Source organism: Saccopteryx leptura, chromosome 3 (assembly GCF_036850995.1).
Source record: "Saccopteryx leptura isolate mSacLep1 chromosome 3, mSacLep1_pri_phased_curated, whole genome shotgun sequence".
NCBI lineage: Eukaryota > Metazoa > Chordata > Mammalia > Chiroptera > Emballonuridae > Saccopteryx > Saccopteryx leptura.
Window position 1 is genome coordinate 223,057,366 of NC_089505.1, and position 23,855 is coordinate 223,081,220.

At 48.7% G+C, this 23,855-nt stretch overlaps 1 protein-coding gene across 4 annotated transcripts in view; it reads left to right on the top strand.

Annotated features, from left to right (window-relative positions):
- KCNIP3 (potassium voltage-gated channel interacting protein 3) overlaps positions 1-23,855 on the top strand; it is an 81,038-nt gene that overhangs the window by 51,733 nt on the left and 5,450 nt on the right. For 3 of the 4 annotated variants that reach the window (XM_066372313.1, XM_066372316.1, XM_066372314.1), the window contains 3 exons: positions 18,385-18,509; positions 18,950-19,019; positions 19,330-19,400. In XM_066372313.1, coding sequence (XP_066228410.1) covers positions 18,385-18,509; positions 18,950-19,019; positions 19,330-19,400 — 266 coding nt within the window. Of the gene's footprint in view, positions 1-760; positions 864-18,384; positions 18,510-18,949; positions 19,020-19,329; positions 19,401-23,855 lie in introns of those variants that run through there. The other variant, XM_066372317.1, reaches the window with a different exon arrangement.

Consider the following 23,855-nt stretch of genomic DNA (forward strand, 5'->3'; position numbering starts at 1 on the left):
AAACCAGGGCCAAATTTAATCTCTGGCCGAGGGCTGGGTTATGGGAGACACCGGGGCCAAAGGGCTTCCTGGATCCCTCGAAGGCCAACTCTGCTTAGGCGGCCGGACGGGAGCGGTGGCGGCCGAACTCCACACCCTCAGCCAGGAGAAGGAAGCCTGGACTCCCCCGGGAGTGATGCGGTGCTCTTTTCCTCCCCGCCCCCTCCATGCACTGACGGCTCGGTGAAACCACCACCCGGCAGCCTCTCGGGGTTGGCGGGGAAGCGGTGGCCTTGCGCCAGGATCCGTCTGGGACTGAACCGCGCGGGGCGGGGCCGCCTCCCCCGCCCTTCCTCGGCCCGAGGTGGGGCCTTAGGGGACGCCTCCCGGGTGGTCGCCACGCCTAGGCCAATGAGCGCGCTGGGAGCCGTGATGGAGGCTGGGCGGCTTGGAGTGCCGGGGACCTCCGCGCACCTGCGCCCGCGGGGCTGGAGAGGGGGCAAGAGGCGCGGCGCCCGTGCGGGGCACGGAGGCGCCTCTAGCCCGTGTCGCCGCCGCGCTTCAAAGTTTGCAGTGAGTCGGAAAGTTGCGCTCCGGTTCGGCCGCTGCGCCGCATCTCACCTCTGGGCCGGGTCCACCTTGCCGCCGCCGCCGCCTTAAGCGGGTCGTCAGCCCCGCAGACACTCGCAGCCCCGCCTGCCGGGGGCATGTGAGCCGCGGCCTCCCCAGGAGCCGGAGGGCTGCACCGGCCCGGCGCCTCGGAGGCAGCGCGTGAGCCGCCATGGGTATACAGGGCATGGAGCTGTGCGCCATGGCTGTGGTGGTGCTGCTGTTCATCGCAGTGCTCAAGCAGTTCGGCATCCTGGAGCCCATGTCCATGGAAGGTAATCTGTGGTCCCCGCCCCCGCTGCCCTCCGCGGGAGCCCGCGGTCTGTGAGGAGGGAGGTGCAAGGGCTCGGGTCCGGCACGCCTAGCTCCGCAGCCCCGGCCGCCTTCCGGCCCGAGAGGGCTGGGCCTGAGACTATGGGGTCAAAGGAGGGCTCTGGCCTGAGTGACCTCCGAGGGGACGGAGCTGCGGTGCTAAAGGTTGGTGTGAACGAGATGCCAGGTGGCACCTGAGCCGCATTCCTGGCCATCTCAGGCCTGCCGATCCGACTCGCCTGCGTTAAGCATAGCTACCTTAGACCGTCCGGGAGCGGGAGGTGGTGCAGGGGGAGGACGACAGGATGACCCTCCGCCCAGGGCGCAGGGCGACGAGTAATATAAAGCCTCTGCCTTGTGTTTGGGGCCGTCCCTTTCGCCCCCATCCAACATCCACTTTCCCCTCCCCAGGCAAGGCTCAGGCCACGGAATCAGTAACCAAATCCTCAGACGCTACATTTATGTTCCAGTAAAATATTAAACGAGGAGACAGACCTACTCTTAAATCAGACACTGCCGCCTCCCTGACACCCCTGGCAGATGCCCTTGGAGCTGCTTCCCGACCCTTGGTGCCTTCCTAAACTCTGGGCAGGTTGGAAGAAGGAGGCCCTGCAGGGCACAGCCTTTCTGCAGGGGACCTTGACTCGCCAGGGTTGTAACTAGTCCTCCAACAGTGCCAAAGAAGCGATTGCAGTCCTGTACTGCTGGACCATGGGGAAGGGGCGAGTCTTGGAGGAGGATGGGCACCTGCCTGCCTCAGCATTCTGCTGACCTTGTCAGGGTACAGGTTCTGGGGCTGAAACCCAGAGGCCTCAGGAGGGGATGAAGGGAGAGCCTGACCCTGCCTCTGAATGGCCTGCAGCCCCTTGGAGATGGGGATGCACCCCAACCCCTGTGAAGGGCTGCTGAAGGCAGGATGGAGCACAGGGCCAGGATGCCAGGCTTGCCCTCCATTCTGCCTTCAGAGCCCAGGGCCTGCTCTTTACCCGAAGTTCATGGCCATGTGCTCTTCAGAAGTCCTCCTGCTCCATCACACCTTTTCTAGGTGAGTTCAGGGGGCCCAGATAGAAGGAACTTGCTCAAGGTGGTTCTGAGAAGTGTCACCTTAAACTTTGCGCTTGGAGAGGAAATTTGTCCAATCCAGGGCTGCACCTGGCTGGATTCTGACCCTAGCAGGGGTAATCTCTGAAAGGGAACTTAGTGGGAAATGCAGACACTGCAGTGAAGTAAGAGTCTGAGCATCCCACAGTGCTGTGGAACCCCCTTGCTGCCAGGCACTAGCCTATCCCCTAGTCCCTATCCTCTCTCAACCTGAGGTCTCTTTGTGTGTGTGTGTGTGGGGGGTCTCACATCCCTCCACTGACTGGGCCCAGTTGGCTGCTTGGACAGATGGACAGCCCTAGGATGATCAGGGATGTGGTTGAAGGTGCCACCCAGCATCTTGCTCACAGGTCTGGGCCAGTCTGAAGTTGGCTTTTGTGATTCCTAAGGAGAATGCATTTCCTCATGAGGTGCAGGGTATGCCTCTCTATGTCAGGCACTGCTTTCTGAGCTTTGCGCACATTCACACATTTAGTCTTCACAATGCTTGTGAAGCTGCAGATTTGGACCTAGGCAGGTGCCTCCACTTTGGGTTCCTGACACCTGTGCTGTAGAAGGCTGAGATGCACACGGCCCCCACAGTTTTATGGGGTTAGAGACACATCCAAAAAAGCATGTCAGAGTTCAGAAAGGTCCTGGCTCTGCTGGATAAAACATCCACCTCAGGCTCAAATGAGTTTCTCTTTCATGGTATATTTGCCCAGTGTGCCTGCTGAGTCTAGGGTCTTGATGCTGTGGGAGGAGCACAGCCCCTCAGAGCCAGCCAAGTCTGAGCTGGGAGCCTGCCACCCACACATACTGGCTGTACAACTCCCTTCCTTTCTGAGCCTCAGTCTGACCTTCTATAAAATGAGGCCAATAATAAATCCTGCCCTGGTGGACTGTGGCAGACATGTAACTGGTCAGTGGGACTTTCACGGCCCCAGAGCTGTTCTTGGAGTATGATAAATGTACAGCTTTGTGAACTATTGCCATTACCAATAACTAGTAACACAGTGATGAGTTGTACTAACAGAAGTGACACACTACGGAAAACACCCTCTCACTTAGACTGGCCTCCCTGCCTGCATCACAGGGAGAGGGTTGTAAGTTCCAGATGTTCCTTGTTGAGGGGGAGTGGGGCCTGGAAAGGCCCATTGGCCAGGCAGTGTCTAAGGGACTATCAGATGGGCTGTGAGGAGCCTCAACTCTTGGGCCTCAGCCTGGATGTGCGTTGGCACAGAGGGAAGGGAGCTGGTACCCAGGTCCCTCCAAGCCTGTATGCTTTCAGTGGGATGTGTTTCTTGTCCTCTCTGAGACTCCGTAGTTCTCATCTGAAAGAGACCAGAGTTATGAGGCCCCTGGGAATTATCAGGAACTAATGGATCGGTGTTGTAGGGATGCAGCTTTCTAGAAATAGATGCAGGAGTCAAAAGGCCCTCCTCTCTCTGCCCTGGACACCTGTCAGTCTCTGCCTCTGGTGACTGTCAGAAGTTCCAGCCTGGTGTGGCCACCAGCTTACTGGGTGACTTCAGTGCATCTTAATTTTCTCATCTGTAGAATGAGGATAATAATAGACTATTTTCCCCTATCCACTTCTAGGAGTTGGGGTGAACTACAGCACTTTTCAAAAGTTAAAAGTGGAACTCAGCTCTAAGAAACTCCTGGGGGTGGGGCCTACCTGGGCCGATCAACTTTGTTATTGAGAATGACACAGCCCTCACAGCAGACCTTTGTGTCCACCCCAGTGGCCCAAGGCTGGACTCTGGCTGCTGCTTCTCTCAGTCCAGGTTTCCTCAATTCCAGACTGGCAGCTTTGGGCCGAGGGCAGTTTGTCCCTTGTGGACATTTGGAAATGTCTGGAGGCTTGACTGTGAGGCCAGAGTGTAGGTGGGTGAAGAGAACGGAGTAGGGGGAGAGTGTGGCTGGCCCGTGACAGGGATATGCACGGCTTGGCCCACTACCCCTGTTCTTCCAGCAGACAGCCCAGCCCTCTATAGCTGCCTTCCTCACACAGCACCCATGGGGCCTGGCCTTGCAAAGCTGATCTTGGATCCTAGAAGGTCCACAACCGGCTCTTGGTTTGAGCAGGCCCAAGGGGCCACTGTTACTCCTCCAATCCCCTCCCTCTCTTGCTTGTCTCCTCTCCAGCGCCCTCTCCTACCTTTGCTGGGGCTGGTGGTGCTCTGAGCATCCTGGGTGCTCTTGTCCCTGGCAGGGACCACTGCTCTTGGTACACTGCAGGTCCACCAGGACTCCTTTGGTCCTTGGGCAGTTTCCAGATTTAGGGTGCTGACAAGGACAGTAGTCCTTGAGAGTAGCAAGTGCTCTCTCAAGGCTGGGCACTTTGTGCACATTATAATTTTCTCCTCATTTTAGGCTAACTTAATTTAAAAAAAATTTTTTTTAAGTGAGAGGAAGGAAGATAGAAACAGACTCCTGCATGCGTCCCAACCGGATCCACCCGGCAACCCCATCTGGGGCCGATGCTCAAATCAACCAAGATAGCCTCAGCTCCTGAGGCTGACACTGGGACTAGTCAAGCCATTGGCTTCAGGAGGGGAAGAGAGAGAGAGAAGGGGGAGAGGGAGGGAGAGAGAAGCAGATGGTTGCTTTTCATGTGTGCCCTGACGGGACTGAACCCGGGATGTCCGCACACTGGGCCAACACTGTATCTACTGAGCCAACCGGCCAGGGCTTTGGCTCATTTTATAGATGAGGAGACTGAGGATCAGGAAATATAACTGACTTGCCTGCAGTTGCCCAGCCCAGAGAGTGGCAGAACCAGGACCTTTCTGAACTTTGACACATTGTCCTGGATGTGTCTCTAACTTTGCAAGACCGTGGAGGGCCTTTTGCATTCCAGCCTCCTACCTTGCACGTGTCAGGAGCCCAAAGTGGAGGCAGTTGCCTGGGCCCAAATCTGAAGCGGGAAGGGTACCCCTCACAGCACTGTGAGGACTAAATGTGTGAATGTGTGTGGAATGCTGGTGGCCAAGACCAGGCAGGTTCACATTGGATTCAGCCAGAAGGTAAAGAAACTGCAGAGCTGGGAAGCGTTGGACCATTCCTGTTTTAATAGAGTCTCGCAACAGCGGAGGAGCACACAGGCAGGGGAAAACCTCTCAGGCAAAGAAACAGCAAAAATGGCCCCTCACAGTGGTGGGCAGGCAATCCGCCATCTGCAGTCACCAGTTTCTCTGAGTGCAAGCGCCTATGGCCTTAGATAGGCTATGCACATGCCTCCGCCACATGTTCATGCTCTAATCATGCAAAGCCCTTGCAGCTGGTGAACCAGTGAGCAAGCCTAACACAGCTTTTTCCCCAACAGTGTGCACAGCTCAGAAAGCAGTGCCCAGCACAGAGAGAGTGCATTATAAGTGTTAGCTCCTGTCACTGCTAGCAGAAATGACCTAGCCCACATGACCTAGCTCCAGGGTCACACATCACTGACTGTATTAGAAGTTAGCGGGCATAAAGAATGCACTTGACAGGCCGCCAGAGTAAGACTTCATGTGAGATTCCTGACTAAGCTTCTTGGAAACTGCTGACTGTGTCTAGATAAGCAGCAGTTGAAGCGGAGACTTGGGGTGGGAGGGCCTTTCCCAAGCCCCACAGCCTATAGCAACCTCAGGCCTGGGGCTCCAGCCCACCTGCCTGTCCAGCAGAAACTATCCCCATGGACCCACCCTTCTCTTCCCTTCCCTGTAGCCAGCTCAGCAGGCAGCAGCCTCAGCCACTGGAGACCAGGGCCAGCCTGGACCTTATAGAGCACATAATGTAGGATGCCCACCATGATAAAGAGCCTGTCAAGAGCATCCTCCTTGCTCACTAACTTTCAGCACACAGTCAGTGGTGTGTGACCCTGGCAGTCATGTGGGCGAGGTCATTTCTGCCAGCAGTGATGGGAGCCAACACAACACACTCCTTTGTGCTGGGCACTGCTTTCTGAGCTTTGAGTTTTAGCTCATTGATCTCCTTTTCCGATGATTACCTGCTTTAGACATTTCTCTTTTGTCAGCTATGAACACTGGATATTGTCTTCTTACGTCCTGCTGAGTGTCTTTAACTGGCCACAGTGCCCTTGGTTGAACAGAAGTCCTTAATTTTAATGGGATTGAATTCATTCATTTTTTTACCTTTATGGTATGAACTTCTGAGGTTTTCAGAAGTCTTTCCTTACCCTTTAGTTAGCAAGATGCCCTTTATTTTAACTTGCAGCTCACCTTTTATATTTGGACCCTAGTTCACCTGGAGCCACTTTCATATGTGGTGAAAAGGGCCCCAGATCCATTCTCCGTGTGTGGTGGACTGGCTTTTGGAACTCCATCGCCTAAACCTCGGCCTTTCCTCAGTCTCCTGTGAAGCTGCCCAGAACCTCTTCCTTGTTTTGAACTCTCTGGTTGGCTTGTTGGTTTGTTCTTGTACCTACCACACAGTTTTTATTGCAGTGACTATGCAGTATGAATTAGTATCCAATAGAGAAAGCTCTCTCTTTACTCCTCTTTTCTGGATTTTATTCCTCTGGAGTCTTTATTCCTCATTCTACATTTCAGAGTAACTTTATTAACATCCTCAAAAAGTCCAACTAGATTTTTTTAATTGTGAGTGTGCCAAATTTACATATTACTTTGGGTAGAAATGACATTTATAATATTTTATGGCCCTATCTAAAATGGGATGTCTTATTTATTTGGATTATATGTCTATATAGAGGTCTTCTGAGTTTTGGTTAATGCTTTTATTGATATTATGAAGGTTATCTTTTTATTATTATTATTAATTTTAGTGGGGTGACATTGATAAATCAGGGTACATATGTTCAGAGAAAACATCTCCAGATTATTTTGACATTTGATTATGTTGCATACCCATCACCCAAAGTCAAATTGTCTTCCGTCACCTTCTATCTGGTTTTCTTTGTGCCCTTCCCCTCCCCTACCCCCTTCCTTCCCCCCCCATCCCCACCTCATTACCATCACATTCTTGTCCATGTCTCTAAGTCTCATTTTTATGTCCCATCTATGTATGGATTCATATAGTTCTTAGTTTTTTTCTGATTTACTTATTTCACTCAGTATAATATTATCAAGGTCCATCCATGTTATTGTAAATGATCCGATGTCATCATTTCTTATGGCTGAGTAGTATTCCATAGTGTATATGTACCAAAGCTTTTTAATCCACTCATCCACTGACCGACACTTGGGCTGTTTCCAGATCTTCACTATTGTGAACAATGCTGCCATAAACATGGGGGTGCATTTCTTCTTTTGAAATAGTGCCATGAAGGTTATCTTTTTTTTTTTTTTGTATTTTTCTGAAGTTGCAAACGGAGAGGCAGTCAGACAGACTCCCGCATGCGCCTGACCGGGAGGGATCCACCCGGCATGCCCACCAGGGGGCGATGCTCTGCCCATCCGGGGTGTCGCTCTGTTGCAATCAGAGCCATTCTAGCGCCTGAGGCAGAAGCCACAGAGCCATCCTCAGCGCCCGGGCCAACTTTGCTCCAATGGAGCCTTGGCTGCGGAAGGGGAAGAGAGAGACAGAGAGGAAGGAGAGGGGGAGGGGTGGAGAAGCAGATGGGCGCTTCTCCTGTGTGCCCTGGCCGGGAATCGAACCTGGGACTCCTGCATGCCAGGCTGACGCTCTACCACTGAGCCAACCGACCAGGGCCGAAGGTTATCTTTTTATTATATTTTCCAGGTGGTTATTACTGGCATAGAAAATTGCTATTGGTTTTCATAAATTAATCTTATGTCTGGCAAACTTACCAAACTCTCATGTATTTGATTTTTTTTTTCCCCTGGGGTCCATATTACCTACAAATAATGATAGTTTTTTCCTTTAATTCCCAACTCTCCCATCGCTTATTTCTGCTTTTGAAATTTTTGTAGAGCATTGGCAGGACATCAATCAGTAGTGATTGAGGCCACCCTTGTGATTGTGGCCTAGATCTTAAAGAGAACGTGTCTTAGCTTTTGCCATTACCGTAAATCTAAAATTTTCTGTAAATAAATATGATATATGATTTGCAACTGTAAGCTGCGAGTTAAGACAGTTCCCTTTAATTCCTAGTTTATTAAGAGTTTTTGTTTTAATTATAAGTAGATGCAGATGTTTATCAATAATGTTTATCTTTCTTTGCATTAGGATTTTCAGTGATTTTCCCTCCTTATTCTCTTACAGATAAAATCTTACCACGATGTCTTTTACTTTTTTAAAAATATGGTAGGGGCCGTGGCTGGTTGGCTCAGTGGTAGAGCCAACCAACGTGTGGAAGTCCGGGGTTCGATTCCCAGTCAGGGCGCACAGAAAAAGTGACCATCTGCTTCTCTACCCCTCCCGGTCCCTATATCTCACCCACACCCCAGCAGCCATGGCTCTATTGATTCCAGTAAAGTGGCCCCCGGGGGCTGTGGATGACTCAGTGGCCTCCACCTGAGCAACAGACAGTGCCCCAGATGGGCAGAGCATCTCCCCATAGGAAACTTGCCAGGTGGATCCTGGTTGGGGTGCATGCGGGAGTCTTTCTGCCTCCTCTGCTCTGCTCTCAATTTTAAAAAATGTGGTTGGATTCAGTTAGCTAAGATTTGGTTTCATCTATGCTCAAAGTGAAGTGAGGGCCCTGGCCGGTTGGCTCAGCGGTAGAGCGTAGGCCTGGTGTGCAGGAGTCCCGGGTTCAATTCCCAGCCAGGGCACACAGGAGAAGTGCCCATCTGCTTCTCCACCCCTCCCCCTCTCCTTCCTCTCTGTCTCTCTCTTCCCCTCCTGCAGCCAAGGCTCCATTGGAGCAAAGTTGGCCTGGGCGCTGAAGATGGCTCTATGGCCTCTGCCTCAGGCGCTAGAATGGCTCTGGTTGCAACAGAGTGACGCCCCAGATGGGCAGTGCATCACCCCCTGGTGGGTGTGCCGGGTGGATCCCAGTCGGGCACATGGTCGGGCACATACGAGAGTCTCTCTGACTGCCTCCCTGTTTCCAACTTCAGAAAAATACAAAAAAAAAAAAAAGTGAAGTGAGCATATAATTTTTTGTTTTTCCAGCTTTATTGAGATATAACTGACATATAACATGGTGTAAATTTAAGGTGTACAATGAGGTAATTTGATACATGTATATATTGTGAAATGATGACCACAGTAAAATTATTCAAAACATCCCTCACCTCACATAAATACTATTTTTTGTTGTGGTGGTGGTGAAAACATTAAGATCTACTCTCTTAGCAACTTTCAAGTGTACAGCACAGCACTGTCAGCTACAGTCACCATGCTGTGCGTTACATTCCCAGACCTCGTTCATCTTATAGCTGGAAGCTGGTATCTTTTGACCAACACTTCCCCAGTTCCCCACGCCCAACCCCTGGCCGCTACCATTCTACTGTTTCCATGAGTCTGGCTTTATTAAGATTCCACATATTAGTGAGATCATACAGTGTTTGTTTTTCTCTGACTTACTTCATGTAGCTAATGTCCTTAACGTCATTCCATGTCATCACTGTAATTTTTATTCCCATATTGGCCATATATGATTTAGGAATCAAGATGACTCTATCCATCACTAGATTAGCAATATGAAGACCACTGGTGAGCTTTAAAAATTTTTTTTAACTGATATCTTTTAGAGAAACAGAAGAAGGAAGAGAAAGAGAGAAACATCGATTTGTTATTCCACTTAGTTGTGCATTCGTATGTTGCTTCCTGTATGTGCCCTAACCAGGAACCAAACCCACAACCTTGGAGTTTCAGGCTGAAGCTTTACCTGACTGAGCTAACTGGGCAGGGTCTGGTAGCCCTTTCAAAAGTAGTTTCTATTGAGTGGTGGGCAAATGCCCCAGAGGAGTGTGTTCAAGAGAGAATCGGAGGAGGGTGAAGACAGTAAGTCAGGCAAAGAGAAATAGCTTTAGAGGAAAGGAGGGCCAAGGAGTTTTTTTATCTTTTTTTTCTTTCTTTTTTTTTTCTTTTTTCAATGAAAGAAATAGCAGCATACATAGATATAGTTTTTGTTTTATTTTTTGGCCTTTGAGGCAGAGGGTTAGGTTACTCATGCTCTTTAGTTCATGGGACAGTATCAGTCTTACCTTATTTAAAACGCTCTCTTGTTTTACTTTTACTTTTCCCTTTTTTAAAAAAAATTTCCATTGATTTGAGAAAAAGAAAGAGAGAGGAAGGAAGAGAATGGGGAAAAGGAGGGAGGGGGGAGAGAGAGAGAGAGACATCAATTCTCTGCTCCACTTAGTTGTTCCATTTAGTTGTGTGCTCATTGGTTGTTTCTCCAGTCCAGTGACTGGAGATCAAACCCCCAACCTGCACAGGCTAGGATAATGCTTTCTCCAGTGAGCCACCTGGCCAGGGCCTCCCATTCCTTTTTGTCCCCCCACTTCCTCCTCCCCTATAGCTATTATTCTAATTTATGTTTCATTTCTAATTTTTTAGTGCCATTTGCCATTTGCCTTTTTGGTCCCCATTCCTATGATTTTATTTTAAACACAATAGAAGTTTATTTTCTCATAAATCTGGAGACTAGACACCTGAGATCAAGATATCATCAGCCTGACTAGGTGATGGTACAGTGGGTAGAGCATTGGACTGGGACGTGGAGGACCCAGGTTCAAAACCCCGAGGTCGCCGGCTTGAGCACAGGCTCATTTGGTTTGAGCAAGGCTCACCAGCTTGGACCCAAGGTCCAAGCTGAGCAAGGGGTCACTCGCTCTGCTGTAGCCCCCCCAGTCAAAGCACATATGAGAAAGCAATCAATGAACATCTAAGGTGCCACAACTATGAGTTGGTGCTTCTCATCTCTCTCCCTTCCTGTCTGTCTATCCCTGTCTGTCCCTCTGTCTGTCTTTCTCTATCTCTGTCACACACACACACACACACAAAAGATATCATCAGGTTTGGTTCCTTCTGAGCCCTCCCTGGCTTGCAGATTACCCTCTTCTCACTGTGTCCTCCTATGGTCTTTCCTCTGTGCATGCATGTGTCTGCTGTCTCTCAGTTCTGTGAATTTTGACAAATGCATGGTCATGTAGCCATTACCACCATCAAGATATAGAACAACCCCATCACCACAAAAAATTCTCTCATGTAGTCAGCCCATCTTTTGCCCCAGTCCCTGATATAGTCTCCTTTCCTATGGTTTCTATAATTTTTTATTTTCCAAAATGTCATATAATAGCATCTTATATTATGTAATCTCTGTGTCTGATTCTTTTATTATTATTTATTTATTTTCTGAAGTAAGAAGTGGGGAGGCAGGCAGACTGACTCCTGCATGCACCTGACTGGGATCCACCTGGCATGCCCACCAGGGGGTGATGCTCTGCTCATCTGGGGTGTTGCTCCATTGCAACCAGAGCCATCCTAGCGCCTGAGGTGGAGGCCATGGAGCCATCCTCAGCACCTGGGCCAACTTTTCTCCAATAGAGCCTTAGCTGAGGGAGGGAAACAGACATAGAGAGAAAGGAGAGGGGGAAGGATGGAGAAGCAGATGGGCACTTCTCCTGTGTGCCCTGGCTAGGGATTGAACCCAGGACTTCCACATGCTGGACCGATGCTCTACCACTGAGCCAACTGGCCAGGGCCCCCCTCCCTTTTTTTCTTAATGAGAGGAGAGGAGATAGTGAGACAGACTCTTCCGCGTGTGACCATACCAGGATCTACCTGGGAACCCCCTCATGGGACCGATGCTCAAATCAACCAAGCTAGTTTTAGCACCTGAGACCAACACTCAAACTAACCAAACTATACTCAGCACCCAGGCCAATGGTTGAACCAATCAAGCCACTAGCTGTGGGAGAGGAAGAGGGAGAGAAGGGGAAGAGGGAGGGAGGGAGGGGTAGAGAAGCAGATGGTGCCCTGATCAGGAATCAAACCCAGGATGTCCATAGGCCAGGCTGACACTCTATTTGCTGAGCCAACCACGTCCAGAGCCTCTTGCATCTGATTTTTTAATTTACTAATGCATTTGAGATTTGTCCCTGTTGTGGCTATCAGTAGTTTGTGTTCATTGCCAAGTAATATTTCACTGTGTGGATGTGACACAGTTTGGTTATGCATTCACTGGTTGAAGAACATTTGGTTTATCTTCAACCTTTGGCGATTGTGAATTAAGTTGCTCTGGACTTTTGCATAAGTTATTGTGTGTATATAATATGTTCCATTTCATTCAGGTAAATAACCAGGAGTGCGATTTCTGGGTCGTAGGGTAAATGTATGTTTATAAGAAACTGCCTCACTGATTTCCAGAGTGTCATCACCATTTTTATTCCTGACGGCAAAGTCTAACAGTTCCCATTACCCTGCTTCCTTAACAGTGCTTGATGTTGTCAATATTTGTGAGTTAAGTGATTCTAATAGGTGTGTAGTTGTATTTCATTATGGTTTTAATTTGGGTTTCCCTCATTGCAAAAGGTGTTAAACACTTTTTTATGTACTTACTTGCCATCTATATGTGCTTTAGGGTGAAGTGTTGAACAGTCCTTTGCCCAGTTATGAATTTGGGTTGTTTGTTTTCTTACTGCTGAGTTTTATGAGTTGTTTATAAATTCTAGATATCCATTGTCAGATATGTGAGTCGCAATTATTTATTTCCAGTCTGTAGTGTATCTTTTTATTTAACAATATCTGCTACAGAGCCAAAGCTTTACTTTTTCATTAAAAAATATTCTCCTTCCCTATGATTAAAAATTTATCAATTTTTTTTGTATGATCATGTGTCTAAGAACTCTTTGCCTAAACCTAGGCCATGAAAATTTTCTTCTGCATTTTTTTTTCCAGAAGTTCTATAGTTGTATGTCTTACATTTAATCTGTGCTCCATTTTGAGTTACCATATTTTCCCATGTATAAGACACACATTTTTTCAGAGAACTTGGGGTCTAAAAGGTGGGTGCGTCTTATACAGTGGTTGTAGTTTTTTTACTTGCATTTTCTGATTTTTTGCGCTTGTTTTTTGGGCTCATTGTTGAAGACTGATTCATCATCAGACACAGATGAGGACAAGCTAATGGATAGGAGTGTTGACAGTGATGAGGAGTTGTATGAATTTTATGATGAATAAAACTTGAGTTCAATAACTGTATGTAAGACGTGTTTTTTCAAATTTTGAGCCCCCAAATTAAGGTGAGTCTTATACATGGGAGCATCTTATACATGGGGAAATATGGTAATTTTTGTATAAGAAAATAAGGTTTAGTCAAAGTTCATTTTTTTTTTGTAATGGATGTCCAATTATCCAGCACTACCTATTGAAATAAAATTATTCATTCTACACTGAATTGCCTTTTCACATTTGTCAAATATCAGCTGGTCCTATTTGTGTGGATCTCTTTACTGAGTTCTCTGTTTCGTTGCATTTATCATGTCCACCTCTCCTCAAATACCAGTCTTGATTGTTGTAGCTGTACAATAAGTCTTAAAGTCAGATAAACTGATTTCCCCTAGTTGATTCTTCTACAGAACTATTTTATTCTGTTTCCTCTGCCTTTCCATATAAATTTTAGAACCAGTGTATCCATATTTACAAAAACAATCCTCCTGGGATTTTTATTGGAATTATGTTAAATCTGTAGATAAGTCTGGAGATAATTGACATCTTTATGATGTTCGATCTTTCAATCTGTGAACATAGTAAGTCTCTTCACTTATTTCAATTTTCTGTGGTTTCCTTCACCTTCATTTTGTAGTGTTCAGCATTCATATCATGCCCATGTCTTGATAGATTTATGCCCAGCTACTTCATTTATGGGGCAAGTTATTATAAATAGTATTGTTTTTAAATTTGTTTCCAATTATATATTGCTGATCTATAGAAATGTGACTGATTTTGTATGTTGACTAGGTGTCTTGTGACCTTGCTAAGTTCACTCATTAGAGGATTTTTTTGTTTTGTATATTCTTTGGGTTATCTACATACATTCTGTCAATGTGCAAATAAGGATAGTTTGGGTTTTTTCTTTCTAATCTAGTGGGTATGCTTTCCCTGCTCTCTTCTCCCCCCCCCCACCTTTTTTTGTATTGACTAGGAATTTCAGCATGATGTTGAGTAGGAGAGGAAAGAGCAGATATTCTTGCCAGTTCTTAGCCTGAGGAGGAAGACATTCAGTCCTTCACCATTAAATAGGATGTTAACTATAGGTTTTCTGTAGATGCCTTTAATGAAGTTGAGGAAGTTTCCTTGTGTTCCTCACTCAGTGAGCTTTTTTTGTTGTGACTGGACATTGAATTCTGTCAAAGCTTTTTCTTCATCATTGATATGATCATGTGTTTTTCTTTAGACTGTTGATATGGTGGATGATGCTGATTTATTCTCAAATATTGAATCAGCCTTGCATTCCTGGAAAACTCCATTTGTGGTGTTCTTTTTATACATCAATGAATTCAATTTGTGAATGTTTTGTTGAGAATTTTTTCATTTACGTTCATAAGGAATATCAATTAAGACTATTCCGGTTATCTCCTTCATATTGGGTGAATTTGGGTATGTTGGTCAAATAAGTTTGCAAATATGATGTATATGTTTGCTCGCTTATAGTTTGCATTGGCTGTGGGGGACAGGCTGTAAGCAGGCAGGGTCCTTATAGCGTAAGGCTTAGTTTTAAGACTAAGCTTTTCCCCACACCCTTGACTCTTGCATGATAGGGGGTGGTGCACTCTTATGAGGAATCCCATTTATGCCTCAGATAAGTGACTTTGTATCAAAGACTTCCTTGTTTATATATTGGATTAAAGGTTTTGATTTCTACACTATAAAGAAGAGCAGAGAGGCCCTGACCGGTTGGCTCGGTGGTAGAGCATCGGCCTGGCATGCGGGGGACCCGGGTTCGATTCCCGGCCAGGGCACATAGGAGAGGCGCCCATTTGCTTCTCCACCCCCCCTCCTTCCTCTCTGTCTCTCTCTTCCCCTCCTGCAGCCAAGGCTCCATTGGAGCAAGGATGGCCCGGGCGGTGGGGATGGCTCCTTGGCCTCTGCCCCAGGTGCTGGAGTGGCTCTGGTCGCAGCAGAGCGATGCCCCGGAGGGGCAGAGCATTGCCCCCTGGTGGGAAGAGCCTCGCCCCTGGTGGGCGTGCTGGGTGGATCCTGGTTGGGAGCATGCGGGAGTCTGTCTGACTGTCTCTCCCCGTTTCCAGCTTCAGAAAAATACAAAAAAAAAAAAAAAATAGAAGAGCAGAGAAAGGCCATGTGGAGGAGAGGAGAAACAGCTAAGATGGCGGAGTACTGAAGGAAAAGCCAGTTTGTGCAGAGTTTGTGCAGAGAGAAGGAGATGGGGAACAGAGATGAATAAGGCTGGTGAGGTACAAACCTTTGATTCTAGGAAAACTCGGATAAGTCAGTGGCTTTGGGAGCCCTGAATGGAAAGGGAAATGTTTTCCCACTGTGTGTATTTCTTGCCCACAGGTGCCAGCTAGGATTAATGCTAATGGTCCACCAGTTCTTGACTCTGTTGTTTCATTACCGTCTGTCCAAATCAAATGCTAATCTGCATGGGCTAGGTGGCTGTGATGGTGGCCGTGGCTATTGGCTTTACAGAGTAGTTTGCAGTTTTTGAGGAATTGGTCTATTTGATCAGATATTGAATTTGTGTGCAGAGATTTGTGCCTGATAGTTCCTTTCTATCCTTTAAATGTCTGGAGAGTCTATACTTATTTTCCCTGTTTATTCCTGATACTGGTAATTTGTGCCTTCTCTCTATTTTTGTCTTTTTCATTCTTGCTAGAGTTTCATCAATTTTATTGATGTTTTCAAAGAACCATCTTTTGAGTTCATTGATGTTCTCTGTTTCTTGTTTTGTTTTGTTTTTTTATTTCATTGGTTTCTACTTTCATCACTTCCTGTTTTCTTCCTTCTGCTTGCTTTGGCTTTATTTTACTTTTCTATTTCTATTTTTTTCGAGGTGGAAGCTTATTTAAAATCTTTTCTCTTTTCTAAAATAGGCACTTAATTATTTAAATGTTGCTGTAATTTATCTGCATCTCATAAATTTTGATATATTGTCTTTTCAAATGATTCAGTTCAAAATATTTCTGTTAGCTTCCTCTCATTTTCCCACTGATCTTGATTTTTATTTGATATCATTTCCCTTCATTTTGAAGTACATACTTCTTTTAGCATTTTGTAGTGCAATTCTGCTGGCAACAAATTCCCTAGCATTCATTTATCTGAAAAATGTCTTTAATTCACCCTCTTTTTTTTTTTTAATAGGGACAGAGAGAGAGAGAGAGAGGGATAGATGGACAGACAGACAGGAACGGAGAGAGATGAGAAGCATCAATCATCAGTTTTTCGTTGCGACACCTTAGTTGTTCATTGATTGCTTTCTCATATGTGCCTTGACCGTGGGCCTTCAGCAGACCGAGTAACCCCTTGCTCGAGCCAGCAACCTTGGGTCTAAGCTGGTGAGCTTTTTGCTCCAGCCAGGTGAGCCTATGCTCAAGCTGGTGACCTCGGGGTCTCAAACCTGGGTCTTTCTGCATTCCAGTCTGATGCTCTATCCACTGCGCCACCACCTGGTCAGTCCTCTTTTTTTTTTTTTTTAGTATATTATCACTGGATAGAAAATTCTATGTTAACAGACACCCCCCCCCCCCATTTCAAATGTTGTTCCATTGTCTCTTGATCTACATAATTTCTTGCGAGAAGTTAGCTGCTTTTCTTATTGCTCTTCTCCTGTAGGATTTCCCTCTCCCCACTGACTACTTTGAGGATGACTTCTTTATCTTTGATTTTCTTCAGTTTGTGCTGTTTCTGAATGTGGTTATCTTGTTATTTTTCCTTCTTGGGGTTCATTGAGTTTCTTGGATCTAGGTATTGATGTGTACTTCTAATCCACTGCACAGTTCTCCCTGGTTGCATCCTCCATATTGTGCTCCCCCATCCTGCCTTAGATGAATTCCTGGGATGCTTCCATCTCCTCATAAAAAATACTATTGCTACAAGCATACTTGTACAGATCCTGTTAGCTGGGTAAGATTTTATTTGGGATGTTAGAATCCAGAGTAGAATTACTTGCTTGCATGGTTGCCTCTAATAAACTTGGCTAAGGATTGCCAGAGGTGCATATGGAGATGGGATGACTCTAAAGGGAGGGGAGAAAGGTGGTGAGGAGAGAGGAAGGAGTGGGGAGGATTTCTGGAGCCTCATGCTTGAATAGGTGAGAGGGGCCAGTACCCACTGTGCAAGTGGAAGAGTTAGTCAGGAACAGGGACAGTTCATCCCCAGAGGAGGGAAAGTGCAGGGCGAGGCCAGATGCAGGGAGATGGGTAGGTGTGGTGGCAGGAACTTGGGGAAGTTTTCTTCTGTGGCTTCTGTTTTCTTGGTGATGTAGGAAGCAAGCTGAGGGGCAGGATGGGGGAGGAGGTACTGGCAGTGTAAAAAGAGAAAGGTATGAAGTAGCTATCTTAGAGGCTGGAAGTGTGCATGACCAAGGCAAACTGCTGGGCAGTTTGCAGGCTGCTGTTAGGTTAGTGAGGTGAGCAGTGCTTCTGGGTGCAGCCGGGCATGGAGCAGGCCCAGCAAAGGGTGCTGCAGGCTCAGGTTAGTAGTGCTCCGTGCCATGTGTCATCCTGGGCTCCACGGGCACAGGGTGGGCAGTGCAAAGGGGCTACAGATCACATGGACTCACCATGTTGTGGGGTGCCTCGGGAGGTGGGGGTGATCAGATTGCTCAGCAGTTGTAGGTACTCAGTGCTGCTCTGTCTACAGCCAGCTCGATATTTTATATTATAAAAATGATGCATGCCACACCAAGGAAATTTGGAAAAGGTAAAAAAATGATAAATAAAAATCTACATTCCACCCAACACCCCCCACCCAAGGCAGCTGCAGTTAGTTAACATTTAAATGTCTTATTATTAAAGAAAAGGGCTGGTCCTAGCCCAGTGGGCCCTTGAGGTCTGACCTATCCAAATGTTAGTGACATCCCCCTACCAAATGCAGCCAAGCAGCAGAGTTTTAGCCTGAATGAGCCAAGAGGGGTCCCCTCCCCATTCCTGGCAGAAATCAGGGAGGACTACAAGGAAGAGGTGGCCATGAATTTGGTCTTAAAGATTGAGCATCTCTTGAGCCTGTCTTGCTGTCTTTATCCCTCCCACCTCCCCTTGTTCAGTGTCCCTCAAGTACAGGGCCAGTTCCCAGCCCCTGTCCCACTGTGTGCTGACAGGGGGGGCATGCCCCAGGTAAGATGAGTGAGAAGGGCCCCCTCTGTATGAGGAGGTAGGAGGCAGAGTGGCTCCTTGTAAGCCCCTTCTTTTGTGCAGTGTGCAGCCTGTGTGGCCATATGCAGTAGTCATGCAAGGAGAGTCCCTCCACCCCTGACATCAGCCCATGGCCTGGCGCCCACACTGCAGCAAGATGGAAAAGGGGGGGGTACCTGTTCCACCCTCCTGGGTCTATGTCCCCCTCCAGATAGCAGTGACAGTGAGCTGGAGCTGTCTACGGTACGACACCAGCCAGAGGGGCTGGAGCAGCTACAGGCACAGACCAAGTTCACCAAGAAGGAGCTGCAGTCCCTCTATAGGGGCTTCAAGAACGTGAGTAATCCACATCCCTTAGGAGAGGCCCTGGCCCACCCAGCCCTTTGGCCCCTGGCTCCAGAAAGGGGGCCAGGGCCGACCTAGACACTTCCGTGGCATAGCAAATATCCTGGGACCCTGATGAGGCTCGTCTTTTGTTGGAGACCTGCCTGGGGAGTGTGTGGGCCAAGCCCCAGAATCAGTGTCCTGAAAGCGCCGTGCTCTTTTCTGTGTGTCTGTGTGCTGGCACCGGGGAGGGTGGACGGAGGGATCAGATTGGCCTGAGGGACCAGCCATCCCCCACCTACCGCTCCTGCCTCGTTCCACCCAGCCACCAGGCTTTCCTGGGACTCCATGGAGCTCAGCAGTGCCCTGGACAGTAGGTATCCCTTAGAGGGAGCAGTCAGGGCGTGGGGTGGGGTGGCCAAAACCACTGAGGGAGTGACTTCCTGCTGCAGGAGTGTCCCTCGGGCCTGGTGGATGAAGACACCTTCAAACTCATTTACGCACAGTTCTTCCCTCAGGGAGGTGAGTCTGAGGCCAGCTCCCCTGTCCTCTCCCCTCTTCCCCCCTCCTCCCAAAGCCCCCACTGTATCCCTGTGGCAGTTCTGCAGAGGGTGGGGTATCCCTTCATGGGGAGGGGACCCTCACCTCCACCTCTATGCTCCCTACCACTACTTGCTTTCTAGAGGCCTGGTGCTGCCTGTATCTCGATGGAAGGGGGGACCCCAGCTCAGGACACAGGTGGATCCCCAGTGGGGCTGCCTGGGGGGGCGTGGGTGCCAGGGGGCCCCAGGAGCCCCAGCACACTGCAGCCAGTGCCTTTGATCTCCTCCAGATGCCACCACCTACGCACACTTCCTCTTTAATGCCTTTGATGCTGATGGGAACGGGGCCATCTGCTTCGAGGTAGGTTTCTGGCTCTGGCATTCCTGCCCATGTTCCCTAGCTTGCAAGGTGTCCCTCTGCCCTGGTGTCACACCTCGAGATGTCCAGAGTCCTGATCCTGGTGTACATGGTCCAGTGTGTCCCCTGAGGAATGGGTAGACTGCACTTGGATGGTCTCTAACTATAAAGTCAGTGGAATTTGGTTTTGCTCTTTGGCCACCCTATTCCCACCCTTGTCTTCTGTCCCAGCCCTCCTGAACCCTGGGAGCTACTGAGGCACACCCTAGGATAGTGGTGACCCAGGTGATTTGCATCTAAAAAAGAGGCGGGGCTTCACTCAGAGATCTGTGTTAGCTGGGGTTTCTGACTCCTAGCCCCAGAATTCACTCCCTCTGTCAGAAAACAGACAGAGCACCTGCCCTGAGCAGGCTCCTGCCCTCCCAGCCACACGCTGAGTAACCTGCTGTCTGCTCTCAGGAAAGGAGAAACTGTCCCTCAGGAGGGCCCCACCCAGGCCCTGCAACAGGATCATTTGAAGGAGGTATCTCTGTGGAGTCCAGGCCCCTAAAAATAGCTGCAGGTGAAAAGCTGAAACCTCTTTGGGAGGAAAACCATGCTGAGAGCCAGGCATGATCAATAACTACTGGGCCCAAGGGCAGTGACAGGCAAGCAGCTGGCTGGCGGGGAGGTGACAGTAACTCTGAACTCATCCTGGTACTGCTGCATTCCTCTGTATGTTCCAGCCCACCCAGTGATGCACAGACCCCCCCCCCCCCCCCGCCATGACCACAGGGCCCCCTCTCTAGCCACATTCTTAGGGCTTGTGTGTGTGTGCAAATATTTTCATGTTTTTTCTCAGTGACACCGGCAAACCGTAAAACCCCATCAGTACAGAGGAGGAAACGGGGAAAACTCATTGTTCCCCCGGCTGCTCCTCTGGGACCAGTTTCTGCGGATCCTTCAGGAGACACCTGAGATATCTGGGAGTGACGTGTGGGAAGACTCTAGTGTGACAGACCCCCCCAGGGTGTTGTGGGTGGTTTCTTTTGTTTCTGAAATCAGAGGATCAGACTGTTTAGCAGAGCACCAGGTTTGCTAAGGAGGTCTAGATCAGGGGTCCCCAAACTTTTTACACAGGGGGCCAGTTTACTGTCCCTCAGACCGTTGGAGGGCCGGACTATAAAAAAAACTATGAACAAATCCCTATGCACACTGCACATATCTTATTTTAAAGTAAAAAAACAAAATGGGAACAAATACAATATTTAAAATAAAGAAGAAGTAAATTTAAATCAACAAACTGACCAGTATTTCAATGGGAACTCTCACTGACCACCAATGAAAGAGGTGCCCCTTCCGGAAGTGTGGCGGGGGCCGGATAAATGGCCTCAGGGGGCCGCGTGCGGCTCACGGTCGGTCCTTAGTTTGGGGACCCCTGGTCTAGATTATCCTCCTTAGTCGTTAGTCTCCATCCCCTGAGGGAGGGGTCTTGTGGTCCATTTAAGGTGGTAGGTGGTGGGTGTTTGGTGGGTGTTGTCAGGGAGTAAGCTGAGGGCACTGGTGCTGAAGCCCCTCTGCCTGGCACCTTCTCAGAAGCTTGTTCTGTCTAGTGTCATTCTGGGCCTTCCACGTGCTTCTTGGCAAGTGATGTTAATGCCTGGGGTTTCACCTGTGTCTGTTGTCTGTTCACCACGAGGACCCTCCTCCTGATTCCAGTGTCTGCTCTAGGAAGGCCTTTTCAGGAAGGGAGGAGGGCATGTATCTCTCCAGGGACCTTCCAGCCAGCAGGTGCCATCCTGGCTGCTCACAGGCCAGAAAGGGTCCCGAGGTGACACGGCCCTGTCAAGACCTCAGACTCAACATATCTGAAAATGGAAACTCAAGCCGGTTTATGGGTATTTACAGTGATCCCAATTCTTTTGTATATTCTTCATAGATAAGACCCAAATAATAAATGTTCACTAATATGGGAAACTTTTGTAACTCCCCTGCCTTTACCAGAAAGACGACCAGAAAATAGACTGGCAAACCCAGCAAACCTGAGCATTGCCATGTGGAGCTGTGGCCTCACGTTCTCCCGCAGAGCCTGCTTCCTTTCTGGTCCTCCTGGGCCCTTTGGGTGTGCCCCAAGAGGGAGGCTGGGGCTGGCCTCCCAGTGCAGGGCAGGCCGTGCCACACACAGATGTGACCAGGGCCTTGCTAATTCACCTCATCATCATGCCAGGGCTGCGCCCTTTTGGTGATGTAGGGCTGTGTGTGTCTCAGGCAGCTGCGGCTGCCTCTGCCTTATCTGCCCCTGCAGTAACCTGCTTCTGGTGCCATTGAACACACAGGCTGTATCTTGAACAACCAGAGAGAAGGTCTGCAACCTGCAATTACATTCTGGCTGAGCTCCTGCCCTGTGCTCTACCCAGCGCCCCTGTAGGCACCCTTGGGTGTCTTAGTTTGGACACTGAGGCCTCTCTGCATCACTATGTCACTTTTAGGAACAGCTCACTCTCCCTGGGCTCTGCCTCAGGGACAGCCAGAGAGCAGGGCTGTGGATGTAATAGGTTTCATATACCTTCGATTTAAGAGCAAGGAGTGGCCTGACCTGTGCTGGCACAGTGGTTAAAGCGTCGACCTGGAAATGCTGAGGTCACTGGTTCGAAACCCTGGGCTTGCCTGGTCAAGGCACATATGGGAGTTGATGCTTCCAGCTCCTCCCCCCCTTCTCTCTCTCTGTCTCTCCTCTCTCTCTCTCTCTCTCTGTCTCTCCCTCTCCTCTCTAAAATGAATAAATTAAAAAAAACAAAACTAAGCTTTAAAAAAAAAAAGAGCAAGGAGTCACATACAACTAGCAATGGTCCCATGTGCAGCTGTGCTATGGAGCTGGCAATTTAGAACTAGCAAGTTGGCTGGACTTTGGGTCACCTGTGTGTGACTGAGGACAGGCTAGCAGCCTCACAGGGCATATTTCCACCCACTTCTCTTCTGATACCAGCGCTGCTGTACTCCACACACATGAAGGGAGATGGAACAGGGACTTTCCTCAGCTGAAATCGACCACAAGGGCTTCCAATGTCAGACCCAGGTCTGTGAAGCAAGAGGGGAAGACAGTGGTGACTTCCCATGGCCCACACAAGAAAGGGGTTCTATGGAGGACTCCATGGTTTTGCCTCCCACTGGGAGAGCCTGTCACACCCCTGAGAAGAGGGAGGGTCATGAACTCAGAGATGCTTTAACTCGTCACTACTAAGTAAATCACAAGCAAGCTTCAGCGGTGCCCTCACCCCCAACTCAGGCCTCTAAGAAGTGTCACATGGTTTCTCCTTGATATACTTTCATTTTCTTCACTTAAACACACACATGAGCCTGACCAGGTGGTGGCACAGTGGATAGAGCTTCGAACTGGGATGCCGAGGACCCAGGTTTGAGACCCCGAGGTGCCAGCATGAGCACAGACTCATCTGGTTTGGGCAAAAGCTCACCAACTTGGACCCAAGGTCACTGGCTCGAGCAAGGGGTTACTCGGTCTGCTGAAGGCCCACGGTCAAGGCACATATGAGAAAGCAATCAATGAACAACTGTGTGTCACAATGCGCAATGAAAAACTAATGATTGATGCTTCTCATCTCTCCATTCCTGTCTGTCTGTCCCTGTCTATCCCTCTCTCTGACTCTCTCTCTGTCTCTGTTAAAAAACAACAACAACAACAAAAAAAACAACCACATACATGACTTCAAGAGTCCTATAGATTAGAGAGTGTGCCTTGGAAAACAGCAGCTAACACCCCACACACCTGAGGAGCCAGCCTTCTCTTGTGTTAGCTGACTGTCACTCTGTCTCCATCTCCCAGTCACATCCCTCTATCACTCCTTCCTGACTGTCCAGTCTTAGACATGGCCTGTGGGCATCTGCATGGTGATGCGGGCTTGGGCCTCCTGTGCACACACTTTTCCCATTCCCAGCTTCCAACAGAAGTACAGGATTCAGGTTAGCCAAGGACTCATGGTTCACCCTGCTCGTGGGAGTTTGAGCCCAGTAAGCCAGATGCTTTAACTCGTCACTACTAAGTAAATCACAAGCAAGCTTCAGCGGTGCCCTCACCATGCTAAATTGTGGTGGTGCTCTCCTCTCCCGCATACATTCTTGTTTTGCCTGCCGTTGGCAATCATCCTGAGTTTTCACTTGCCTGGTGTCTGACCTTGTCATTGACTCAACCCAAGACCCTTCTCCAGTCACGAGAATGGGCACCTTTCTGAGGGCGCCTCCCCAGGCCCCAGCTCCAACATCCACTGGGACTGAGCGTCCCCAGGAATCTCTTTCCCTCCCGCCTGCACAGAGTCCCCTGGTTCCCGGATCCAGTCACCTTCCTCTTTCTTGCTTTACTCTCTTTTTTCAGCGGCACGTCTTCCAATGGCTTCCTAGGAAAGAAAGAGTATGTGGGCGGTACTTTGGCGTGTTCGGACGTCTGGGAGTGCCTTTTTTCTGTTC